Source organism: Solanum stenotomum, chromosome 12, assembly GCF_019186545.1.
Source record: "Solanum stenotomum isolate F172 chromosome 12, ASM1918654v1, whole genome shotgun sequence".
Taxonomy (NCBI): Eukaryota; Viridiplantae; Streptophyta; class Magnoliopsida; order Solanales; family Solanaceae; genus Solanum; species Solanum stenotomum.
The window spans coordinates 44,998,907-45,011,602 of NC_064293.1; the positions used below are offsets into that span (position 1 = coordinate 44,998,907).

The 12,696-nt window shown below is 33.3% G+C and overlaps 1 protein-coding gene across 1 annotated transcript; it reads right to left on the reverse strand.

Moving 5' to 3' along the window:
• Window positions 1-1,555: 1,555 nt before the first annotated feature.
• Window positions 1,556-3,819, reverse strand: LOC125849222 (probable indole-3-acetic acid-amido synthetase GH3.1). Its single transcript, XM_049529260.1, has 3 exons — window positions 3,480-3,819; window positions 3,195-3,296; window positions 1,556-2,943 (listed from the first exon to the last, which is right to left on the reverse strand). The coding sequence occupies exons 1-3, from the start codon at window positions 3,797-3,799 to the stop codon at window positions 1,566-1,568; spliced, it is 1,800 nt and encodes a 599-aa protein (XP_049385217.1). The 5' UTR covers window positions 3,800-3,819; the 3' UTR covers window positions 1,556-1,565.
• Window positions 3,820-12,696: the final 8,877 nt, after the last annotated feature.

Consider the following 12,696-nt stretch of genomic DNA (forward strand, 5'->3'; position numbering starts at 1 on the left):
AAAAAAAATTGTGGTGGAAAATGAGAGGAAACCCCTCTATTTATAGTCAATAAAGGGCAGTATGAACAAGTGTTTTTTGTGTCTTATCTGAAAAGTCATGACCTTTCCGAGAAATCACAACCCTTTGGAAAAGTCACAACTTATTGAAAAAGTCACAACTCTTTGGAAAAGTCACAACTCATCAAAAAGTCACAATCCTTCGAAAAAAGTCACAATTCATCTGAGAAGTCACAACTCATCGAAAAGTCACAACCTAAGTTAGGAATATTATAGTAATTTAACATTCAAGTTAGGAGTTCATATGTTTAAGGTAATATAGATTAAATACACTTTATAACGCGATTTCAACTAACTTAATGATTATATTTGGTAGAATCAGAAATAAAACAAACATAATATATGCAAAGACACTTCAAAAAGTAAAAAATTATTGAATGCTTAAAGTAGTAAAATCAACATGTTGAGCAAAACGACCATTCTCAGATCTCTAACTTCTTAATTGACTAATAATTTAAGATATTATTATTACTCGCAGCCATCTTTTTTTGACTGAATTTCATCCACGGTGAAGTTTGAACAGAAGACACAAAGAGGGAAGAAAAGAAGAAGGGAAATAGAACAAGAGAAAAAAAGAAGCACAAAAAGTTAATTCTCCTCCCTTTGTTGCAATGTATGTGAAAAGATTTTATTTGATATAAAATTTAAGAAATAAAGATTTTAAAAAATATATATTTATGTTCTAAGACAAATATTTATATATTTATATTTAATTATTTTAAATTATAAAAAAGTCACATTTTTTAAAACAGAAATATAACACATAAATTGAAACATACTACAATAATAGAGTAGTAAGTAATTAATGATGAATTTCAAATTATGTAGTACTACATGTTGCTGATGTTATGCTTGCAGTTGCCAGCCTTAAAAAAAATGTATTGGTACAAGCAGAGACATCCATAAACTAAAAGTTCCATGATGTACTGCCAAAGCCTGTTAGAATATTTGTTACCTAACATGATTCAAGTATCAATTAAACTAATTAATCTTCACTAGCCTCCATTCTAATTTAAGAAGAAGTAATCCCAATCTGGACTGACAATTTGCAAATTAAAGACTAGCAAAGTTTCTTAATTTTTTTCTTTTTGGTCAGAAAAAGGGATTGTTTTTTTCTATTTTAAAGAAAGAAGCGGAAGAGAATATACACCAGGTGCAATAAAATCCATGCACGCAAAGACCTGCTGCCTATTGGCAAGCCATAAATTTTTAAAATAAAAAAAAAGAAAAGCATAATTAGGATTCAAATCAAAACAAGCAAAACATCCATAGATAACATAATTAATTACATATAGTACTAACTAACGACTCTTTACATCAACAAAGACCATAATCAACTTTAAACAATATTCAACATCCAACAACAGATCAGATACAAAAAAAAAAAAAAGCAAATTAAAGTGATCAGACAGAGACGAAGAATTATAGTACTAATTCTTTTTTTTTTCTTTGGTTCACTGTCTGAACATTATTTATTTCCCACACTAACAACACTACTTGACTTATCTTCAACGTCGTCGTTCTGGGGTCCAGTGAGGAGCTTTTGGACTAAAATTCACAGAAATCACCCTGGAGTCCAAAAGTTCCACAATAGGAGTAAAATTAACACACCTTGGTGCCTTATACTGATTAATCGATGCACCTCTCGAAATTGCATAATCCATAAGTTCTTCAAATGTTCCGTTTTTCACAACTCTAATCTCCAGTGGCCCGATTGAATTATCCGCGACGCGACACTGCCTGTACACCGAGTTCAACGATTCTTCCATCGCAAGGCAGCATTGGCTCAACACGTCATCACTCGGCGGGTTAGACGGGTCCTTAACAAGTAACTCCCAGTAAATAACGTAATGCCCCGGAATTGTTTTAGTATCCGCAAAACTCGTGTACTCAACCAAAGTAGTATCATACTGGCGCAAAAGTGCGGTCGCATTTTCAATCGCGGTCTGTAATTCGGACTCATCGGTTTTATCAGAATCAATACTCAACAGCACGTTTTTTCGCCTTACGAATTTGAACTGAGGGGCCGAGTTGTGGAACCCGGTGACCTGGAGTATGTCACCAACTCGGTAACGGCATAGTCCGGCGTAAGTTGTGATTACGAGCTCGTATTCTTTTCCGATTTCCACGTCAGCAAGGTCTACTAGATGTGGGGGTGAGTCACGAGAGATTTGAACCGGGTTGACCTGGTCATGAGGGATGAATTCAAAGTAACCCATATTTGGCATGATGGTGTAACAAACTTCAGAAGGCTTACACATTGGATTTAAATTGAGTCCAAAATAACATTCGGATGATGCGTACATTGTACACACCTTTGGTAGACCCCCACTATAATAATCTAAAGTAGGGATATATTGAGCCATTGCACCTGTGACTATCACATCAAGGTACTTTGTGTTTGGCCAAATTCTAGTAATGATTCCTTCCCAATTTTCGCCTTCACATTCCTTAGAAACAAACTCAGCAAGTTGGGGATTTGGTTTGAGTATTTCGGAAATGCAATTTCGGATAGACGGGTCTGAAACTCTAGGGTTTAGAGTTCCAGATGCGATATCCTGAGACAATTGCTTCCAATTGAGTTGAAGAAAACGGATGGCACGGAGTAAGCCAGAGGCAAAAACAGCGCCAACCCGGAGAACTTCTTCTCTCATGAGAAGGCCACAAAGCATTTGGGAATACATGCTTTGGAAAGAATCGACACAGAGAATGGTCTCGTTGGGGCTTGTATACACATTGTATGGATCGTATGGCCTTGTCTTGAATTGTTCACTTTTGTAGTAACTTGTTAGGACTGGACGTGCAACAAGGCCACTAGGCGTCTTGGTTTCTGCCTTGATAAACAGAAAGTACAATCCCTTCCCCTTGTCTAGACCAGGCACATACCTGTTTAAAAGTCCATGAAAAACCCAAAATCAGTTTTCTAGTTACAATTTTTTCAGTACTTTTCGCCATAAGGCTAATGTTACTTTCAGAAAGAAAAAAAATTGCTTTAAGACTGGTTAGTTAGTTTACAAAATGTTTCTACATCGAATTTAGTCTGTATTATACTAGACCAAATTCGATATATGAAACATTTAATAAATTAAAGATTCATGCATGTTATAGTATACTAACCCTAGGGGAAAATCACTTACAGATTCATCACGGGCTGTAGAAGGTTGTACAGTTTCTGTCTGCGTTCTAGCTCATCCGCAACTGTGGGCATCAGTTTTCTCTCTCCGGCAGACGTCCCCGAACTATATATGATCAAAACAGTATTTCATCAATACAATATTATACTTTGTACTAATTAGTACTCCTAGTAACTTAGAAACTACTGTAGTAATAATTACGTACTTCAGATTAAAAGACTGTAAAGCATATTTTTACAGATAATTATAACAAGCTGTATATATGCAAGACATATTGTGAAATCGTACCTGGTAAGGAATTCGGAGATAGGGTGAGATGAGAAAATTGGAGAACGATCACCATTAGCAATACGATCAATATCAGGTTTAAGATCCTCGTATGTGACAACGGGGACCTTAGACTTGAAAGTTTCACGGTCAATAGCACCACTAATGTTGAATCTCTGGAGGTACTCAGTATTGGCATTTCGGGTTAGTATTTCAGCCAATACTCTCACTTGTTCTGGATCTATATTTTTAGTCATGTCATCTATAAACTGAAGGACCTTAGCATCTTTTTCACATGCCGGAGGACCAAGAGGAGATGAAAGACCAGAAACAATAGCCATAATTAAAAAAAAGAAGTAGAATAACTCTCAAAAGTTTGTTGATTATTTCAATTGTATGGTTTGGTTACTGAAGAAGGGAACCTATTTATAGTAAAAAGGAAGGTTTTAATCTTCCATGTTTACCACGTCACTTTCCACGTAAGCATATACACATGGAAACCATAGTCATAAAAATATTTGGTAATTTTAGGCATGGACTTGGACGAAGCATTGCCGTGCATCGACTTTGTAATATTTTTTGTCGGGTTTACGGTCGACGGAAGAGGGACATGTGGACCCCATAAAACGTCATTTGTCTGCTCAAGTCAGAACCTTTGGGGCCCATTATGTTTGACAGGTCAGCAAAGTCCAGCTAGGGTTTTTTTGTCCTTTCTTGTGAGTTTGTTGGTCACGGACAAATATTAGGCTGCCGGCGAAGGGGCAAATTTCACTGTTTAACTGAAATTAAAGAAAGCCTATTTCTTAGGAGCAAATATTAATTAAGTCATTAGCACTTAATTAACCGTTAAATTGTTTATTTATTGTTAGAATTGTCAGGAGATTAAAGAACTTGATGAGGTTATCATGATAATATAATATGTAAAGATAATTAATGAGTGCGCCAAAGAATATATTTGTGCAGCAATCACATGAACATCCTCGGGCTTATCACTAGAATTCTTGCATTGTTCTTTTGTTAATTGTCTACTAGTAGCCTTCTACCAGGATGCCCCTGCCATAGTTTTCATCGCCTTGTCAATTCCTTGTCTGCTAAGAATGACAAAATCAGTCCATAATCATGATCTGTTAACTCGTTAAAATTTCAGTGATTAATGACTTACTTATTTATTACGTAATTCAATTCATTTTGATTCGTTTAATTTAAATATTCAATTGATATACAATCAAGATTGACTCATTACAAATTTTATCTTATTATTTTGAAAAGACATTTTCTATTTGATATATTATATATGGTCATAACACAAAGGAAAAAAATGATTATTAGATACTCAAACAAAGTATTTTAAACTTAATAAGAATTGGGTGGATTAAATTACGATGTGATTTTTAACCATTTCAGTGTAAGTAACTTTTGGATGGATGGATGGATGACTTATTTATTTATTAACTCAATCTATTTTGACATGTTGAGTTTCGATCCAACACACTCATCTGATACTCTAAGCTATAACTACAGTGTTCTTTATTTATTTATTTTCTCGTCATATTGCTGATTTAATTACTAAAATTTATTTACTTATTTTTACAATATGATTTGCTGGCTACGTTGAACTTTTTCATATTCTAACGTAGGTTGTGTATCATATTTCAATTCCTATCATCAGTTGCGGCGATTTTAACACGGTTCATGAAATAATTTCTGATACCTAACCCGCTAACCCATTTGGTGAGTTTTTTATGTTCCACAGTTGAAGTGAAAGGTTTAGTAATGTAGCAATAATTTTCTCTTTCCCCAATCCCAAAGTAATGATAAAAAATTATTCCATTTTTATTACTCCATAGTATAGCACTAATTTCACTTTATGCGTCTTATAATTCTTTTTCATTCTTTTACATAATCGATAGTGTGCGACTTGAATCTATGTTGTTGAAGATGAGTGGTTTTTTTTTAATATGAATTTGGGCAATTCTTCGATCACAAGTTAGTTTTTGACGTTAAGTTAGGTTTTAGATTCACTACTTTACGTAGTATCATACACTAATTCTAATTATTGTGTATGTAGATGAGCCTCACGTATTAAATTGTCCAAGCACTAAACGTTCAGTTGAAGTGTCCCGAATAAAATAAAAAAAGGATGAGTTGTCGGTCTCCTTATATAGACTTATGAGAATTTTCCCTAACTTTTAGAGTTGAGTTAGATCCAAATTCCATTTTTTCGTCAAGATCATTTCTAGAAAACAAATTGTTTTAAGCATAAACCAAAATTCTTAGACATCAAGAGAGGACCCATACAAATATATTCGTAAAAGAATGCAATATAAAGAATCAGTTTGTTTTCAGATAAGAACAAATCAGGTAGGGGATGATCACACATTTTTTCAAATCAGGCAGTTAACCTTTTTTCAATCTTTTTCTTTTTGTGTGTGTGCACGCGTGCGAATATGTCATGTTTCTCAGTGTTTATGTTACACGATTTTGGTAGAATCCTTTCTACTCACGATATTAATAATTAAAGTGTGTATTTCGTACCGTGAAATCAAGTCCAATTTAGGATTTATGGGCGCAATTCAATCAAGAGTTTAAATTTTATACGTTATTGTCAATATAAGGTTATTGTTACGTTGAGCTATTGAATATTTAACGTTATAAATCCTATATTTTGAGAGACTAACATATAAATATTTATTGAGTAATTTGATAATGTTTATGAAAAAACTGATGGTGTATATAACTTAAATACGTCAATTATTGGTGGTAAAGGCAAACTCGTCTTTCATAATGTTTCGAACGGTCAAATCAACATAAAGATGAGAATCTTGTGTGTGTTAAGAATTTCTGAAATGGGAGAAACCAACTTTATGAATAATGTTTATGTTTCTTCAGTTATAGTTTTGTATCGTGGTGGCCACTAAGACTAAATGGACCTTGGCTTTGCAAATTGCAATTATAAATCTCATGATAATGAGGGAACAATTGATGATGAAAACACAGTACGGTGGACCTAAAATCTTGTACTTTTCATGTCCTTTTGCCTGCCCTCATATAGACAATTGTAATTTTGTTAATTGAATTTTTAACTAATTAACTCAACGTTATTAGGATTCTTTACAAGTGTAGCTAATGTAAAACCCGATTGGTTTTTTTCATTTTACATGTTGGGTTGCATATATTTAATATGGTTGTTCATTTTATATTTTTTAGAAATATAGTTTTTGAGTGGAAGGTCTATCGAAAACGATTATGTATCTTCGTAAATAGAGATAAGATTATGTATACTTCACCCTATTCAGACTCCACGTGGTGTGTAATTTCACCGAGTAAGTTATTGTTGTATTAGTGACATGATCTTGAGGGAAACAGTAAGTCAATTATGGTTTCTACTTTCTAGCTATCTATATTTAATGAATTAATTTTGCTTTTCAATGTTATCCTTAATTGTTTGGTTGTCTAGGCATGGAACAATGTATTAGAAAATTTGATTTGTGGATAAAATAGAATTAAATATATTTGCAGCCTTATATAGCTAGTTAATTAATAAGGTAGATGATTTAATATGCTTTGTAATTACAAATTATATTCAAATACCATTATACAAATATAGTAGTGAATAATTGAATATATTACTTTTATGTGATAATAAGAAATCATAAGATTCGTATAATATTTATATCCAAATCAATTTGTTTGACTAAGGGATAGCGAATAGAAACCATGCATGCATTATTTTATTGTTTTGTGCAAGTCTTGGGACATAGTATTTTTGCCCCTCCTGTGGGATACAATCATTAGCTTATGTTATATAATTTATTGTAAATTACCATTTCTTTGAATCAAGATATTTGATTTACTTGTACGATCACATATACTTGGTGAATGTGTTTTTGGGCTTATAATGCCTCGTGTAGGTAATTGGAGCAAATTAACTTGGAAGTTGGACCTCGTAAAACTACGTACTACAAAAAAAATAAATTATTGTACGTTTAGACTTGATCATGATTCATGTTTACTTTCTCCAAAAAAAGATAGCGTCTAAACCTGGTTGATTATGCATATATTTTGTAATTTTTCAACACGTTTCATGGGTGATTAATCTTATCTGTTAAGTGTTATAATATTATATAAACAATATAATACTGAAATTATATTTCATGAAACTAATATATTTCAATTTTGTCAATAAATTTAAATTCTTAAAATTCATCAAAATTGGTATGAAAATACTTATAGTAAAACAATAACGTTTTCAATTGCTTCAAAAAAAAAAACTTAAAAAACATAGTAGACATTAGTTTAAGAGTGGTGTTGTTAATTCATAATTATCACGAATATTAAAACAAGTTTAATGTCTAGTGACGTTTGTTGAACACCATGAAGTCACAGGTCTAATTCTAAACATAGATAAATCCACTAGGTAATTTCTTCCTTTCTATTCTGGGCTTGGTGATTAGAATTACCGAATATATGTTGCTAATGAAAGGTGGCAACTACCAAGTATCTCATAAAGTTAATCAAGGTGCACAATAACTGACCCGGACACCAAGTTAGTCAAGGTGCACAATAATTGACTTTTTAGAGTCTTGCCGTGTACAAAACATTCTTGGACTGGAAATTGAGAGACTATACATACATAGTTACAGTTGAAGAGATTGTAACAATAATAATAATAATAATATTGACTAATGATACACACGTTCATGCACTTATTTCCTTATGCAGTGTCGTGGTCGTATTTTCTTTCCCAAAGAACGACTAGACAAATTCTAAATGCTTCTGTATCATTGAACTAAGATACAAGTATATATTATCAAATCAATAGTAGTGTCAAAAATTCAAAATATGTATAGTATAATTTTTTGACGAGAGTATCCGTTGTCCCTTTGCTCCTCCATGAGTATGACTAAACATAAATTTAAACGTGTTTTAAATGTTCATTTTAAAACAGATAGATGTGAAATTTTCTTTGTTGAAAAATAAAGTTTCTGGATTCCTATGATAATATCCGATATGTGTAAGTCAACTCTGTACCCACGCTGGAAACTTCTACTTAGCTAATTAATGCGTTTTGGTTGTCATCTTATATCGGTAATTAGGCACAATTATTTTCTGTAAGACTTTTACAAGTCTTAATTAAGACCAATCTTTCTTTGATTATCCCAAATATACGACAAATCTAGAAACAAAAAAGTCTGAGTTAAGATTTGAAAAAAGGAAGTGTTTTACCATAGACTTTTCGTTGAGCAGTTCAACAGATATAAGGCAATGAAACAATGATTACCTATCTCTCTGTTACAATCTTTTTAATTAAAAAAATGTCACTCCCTAAATTATAATATTTTGCTATATTATACATATATTTAATTCAAAATTACAAAATCCATTGATCAAACTAAGACATACAAAATTAAATGAATCCATCGAAGTGGTTCTAGTAACTTATCATATTTTTACCTTTTTTAAAAAGATATTTTTCACTGCTGTCTTTAACTTTTTGTCTCAAGTTATATGGTCAACATATGTTAATTTCTCCGTAGTTGATATTAGGTTGTTCCTTCAGTGGTAGACAATAAAATCCACTACAATACGTAATAGAATCTCGTTTTAAATGCATGCATGGTAAAATGAACATCGCGTTCAAACATAAGGGTAGATTCTAATATTATAGGAACCTCTTAAGTTTGGCAGAACCTACGACCGCCATCTACTGGAACTTTCAAGGAAAAGCATTTCAAAGCAGATTTGAAAATAATAATAATATGAAAGTAAAGAAATTATGACAGATAGTAATAGAGAGAAGGAATAGTAACAACTAGCTAAATAATACAATAATTGAAATATTGGAAATAACAGAAATTGAAGAAAAAAAATATGAGAATAGTGCTAAAACAACCAGTAAGAAATGAGAAGCAGATACGGCCCTCCAACCAAGCTTATTTTAAAGCGAGATAATTGCTCAATTATCTACTAACCGTTTACCCTAATTCCCGACCTCCATATTCTCCCGTCTAAGGTCATGTCCTATTTAATCATCTCCCCCCAATAGTTCTTCAGCCTCATCTACCTCTCCTTAAATCCACCATTCTTAAGTTCTCGCACCTCCTCACTTAGCATCTCCCTTTCACATGTATGAACCATTTCAGCCTCACTGCTCTCATCTTGTTCATCACGGGAGTCACTATAACCATGTCCCCGAATATCATCATATCTAATCCTATATGCTCACCTTTTCTAAATCATAGTTGATTTAATAATTACTGCTAATACAGACATTAAAGCACCAAGAGGGACAAAAAGAACTTCACAAGTGACAGGAAAATCAAAAAGGGGTTTTCATCAACATTTGATTAGATTAATTAATCGTTCAAAGATTATGATAACGGTGCTTAAGATATCTATAGCTAAAAGGCGATATATATTGCCCTTTGAATTATTTTTCACTTTAAGCAGAATGCATGTTTCTAGACTAGAAACGAAGCACATGAGTGATGGAAGCTAAAAGGAAAACAGTAAATAATAGTAGTTCACTTTTCATAAAGCTTGAAGGGATGGAACATCTTTTTGGTCGTAACATATATACCATCACTTTGATTAGATTCCACTCTTCAAGGTTGTCGACTGGAATATTTAACTACATAATATGTTAAGGATGTGACTTACTATGGGAATCAGAAGCAAAATGTTTCCTTTTAGGAAATGGCAAAGCGCGATCAACGGTGTCTAAAGTCGATTGGATATGTTAAAATCATACAAGGATGAATAATTGAACCTTCAGAAGGTTCAACTCCAGGGTGTAGGTTATAATCATCCAACTGTCTATCATACATGCTATTAACAATGTATGGAAGTTCTAAAGTTCGAATTAAATTAGCCTAAAAAAGAAATCCTTATCTCTTGTAACAAGAAAACATGTTGAGCTGACAACTTTTCTGATCCTTTTGGAACTTGCTGTAAAATGCATAGCTTATTGTTATGCTATTTCTGGTCATATATATCCACTAGACATATATGAGATGTTTGTTTTTTTGCTTCTTTACTTCCATTAATTGCAATATAATGTTTTGGCGTTGGTCATCCTTTTGTTGGGAACTAAACTGTACATATTGTCTTAAATAGTGATGAGGTGGGTAAAAGAATCAAGCAGACTGTCTCCCTTCCCAACCTTTTGCTTTCTGCTCATCCTTCTGATGTGTTTTAGCTTTTCTTGGCAATGTTTGATCACACATATCTTTTCTGTTTGCCAATTACTACCTCCTTTCCCATCATCACCCTACCCCCTTGATAAATTCTTCCGAGTTTAACTTTTATACACTAACAAGTATAAAACATTTTTCTAACCCTAATTTTTAGAAAGCAAACCAAATGACACTAATAGTTTCAAAAAAGTTATATTGCCAGTGTATACAAGTTAAATACTGGAATCCTTGATGGTTTAGTGTAGATTGGGATGAACAAGTACAGAGAGAAAAAGAAAGTGATGGGTTCTGGTATATACGAGGCAAAGCACATGGGAAATGACTGTGTCTGCAAAAAAAGCAGATTGATTTATCCTTAAAGTGTCTGTTAAGTGGAGTAACTACTACTTTGTCTTTTAAAGTATAAAAAATGGATCTGCTTTGGCGTTTGAATTTATTTCCCCATCCTTGCTTGTTTATTTGCCGATCATGACACTAATTCTAGGGCTTATTCTTTTTTTAAAATATTGAAAGACTGCTTTTATTTCTTTACAAACAAAAGCACCAAGTGCTGGTAAGTTTTTACGTAGACTGTAGCTCTTTTCATACAGAAAGAGACAACTATCTGCAAAAATCATTTTTATTAAGTAGGCAAATAAATAGTTTAAAAGAACAAAAATGACAACTCATCTCTGGGTGAAATCACTAAAGAAAATAAATTTATATCAGTGATCCTTAGGGCCCATAGCTATGTGTATATGGTCAACTAATGCTAATTTGTATGCAGGATATACCCCACTCCGAGTAGAAACAAAATTGAAGTAAAGGCGCCTAGGTAGGTGACTACAAATTTGGGGTATCACAAACAAAAAATAAACAAATACTAGATGATTTCTCTGTACGTTGTGATGGTGGAAGGTAGTAGATATCTGATGAAAAAATCCGAGTTTCAAATTAAGATTTAGGTATAGCTCCGCTCCGGAGGTTCGAAAATATGGGAAATATTGTTCAAAGACAACGTGTGCTTTGCAATAATTAACGAGTCAAACGTTTGAATCAAATGTCACCTGAAATTGAAACACTTGACCAGACATTATGGAAAACGGATACTCTGCTAATGGGTGATACTGAAAACAATTAGAGGCCCTAATACTTTGAACTTTGTAGCACCCCAATTTGGTCGGAGACTAAACAACCCATCGACTGGTGACCAAGAAAACATGTAAGATCAATTTCAGCATCTTAGAATTAGGTAGCTAAACAGGTTAGACTTCAACTCTTGAATCCACCCAAATACCAAAATCCTCATTCCAGAACGACTTTCATTTATTTTTTTTAAATGTATAAAGAAAAATGTTTTCCATCTAAGTGGAGCAGGCAAGCATTTGACCATCAACTTTTTTTATGGCCAACCTTAGGCCAAACCATGGCTTTCGAAACTCAAGGATAACAGATCAGGCCCCTCTACCTTTCTCCACTTAATTACCAGATTAGTTCACTTGTAGCAAGGCTAAGTCACAACTCCCTCAGCCTCTGTCGATTGAACTAAGCCATGGGGAGCAAGCATTTGAGGGTGAATTTACAAGCTACCAGGTAGAAAACGGCTCATACCCAGCCCACGGCTCAATGTCAGGTGGATCACAATTGCATGTATTAAAAGTGCTAACATTGTCACATTGTGCTTTCAGATATAAGACATTATGTTTCAAGTAGAATGGTCCAGTGCATAATGACAAAAATTGCAATCATGAACCTATGATATATGCGAAGATGTTGGCAACGCCATGCACAAAATTAAAGGCATCCATCGGCAACTTATCCCAACTCTTTTAGTAGGTTGGACTGCACTGGAATGCATGTTTTATACTTCCCTGGAACTCCTAGTGCTATCTAAAGCTTGCATGAAAAAAAAGGAACTAGACCTACATAGAAACTTCAGTTGATGCATGGAAATATACAAATAGGTATGCTTTCAATACGACAAAGGGTTGAACTGCCCCGAGCTTCTCCTAGCCACAACATAAACATATTCTTCATAATGCCTAAAACCAAATAATTGAATG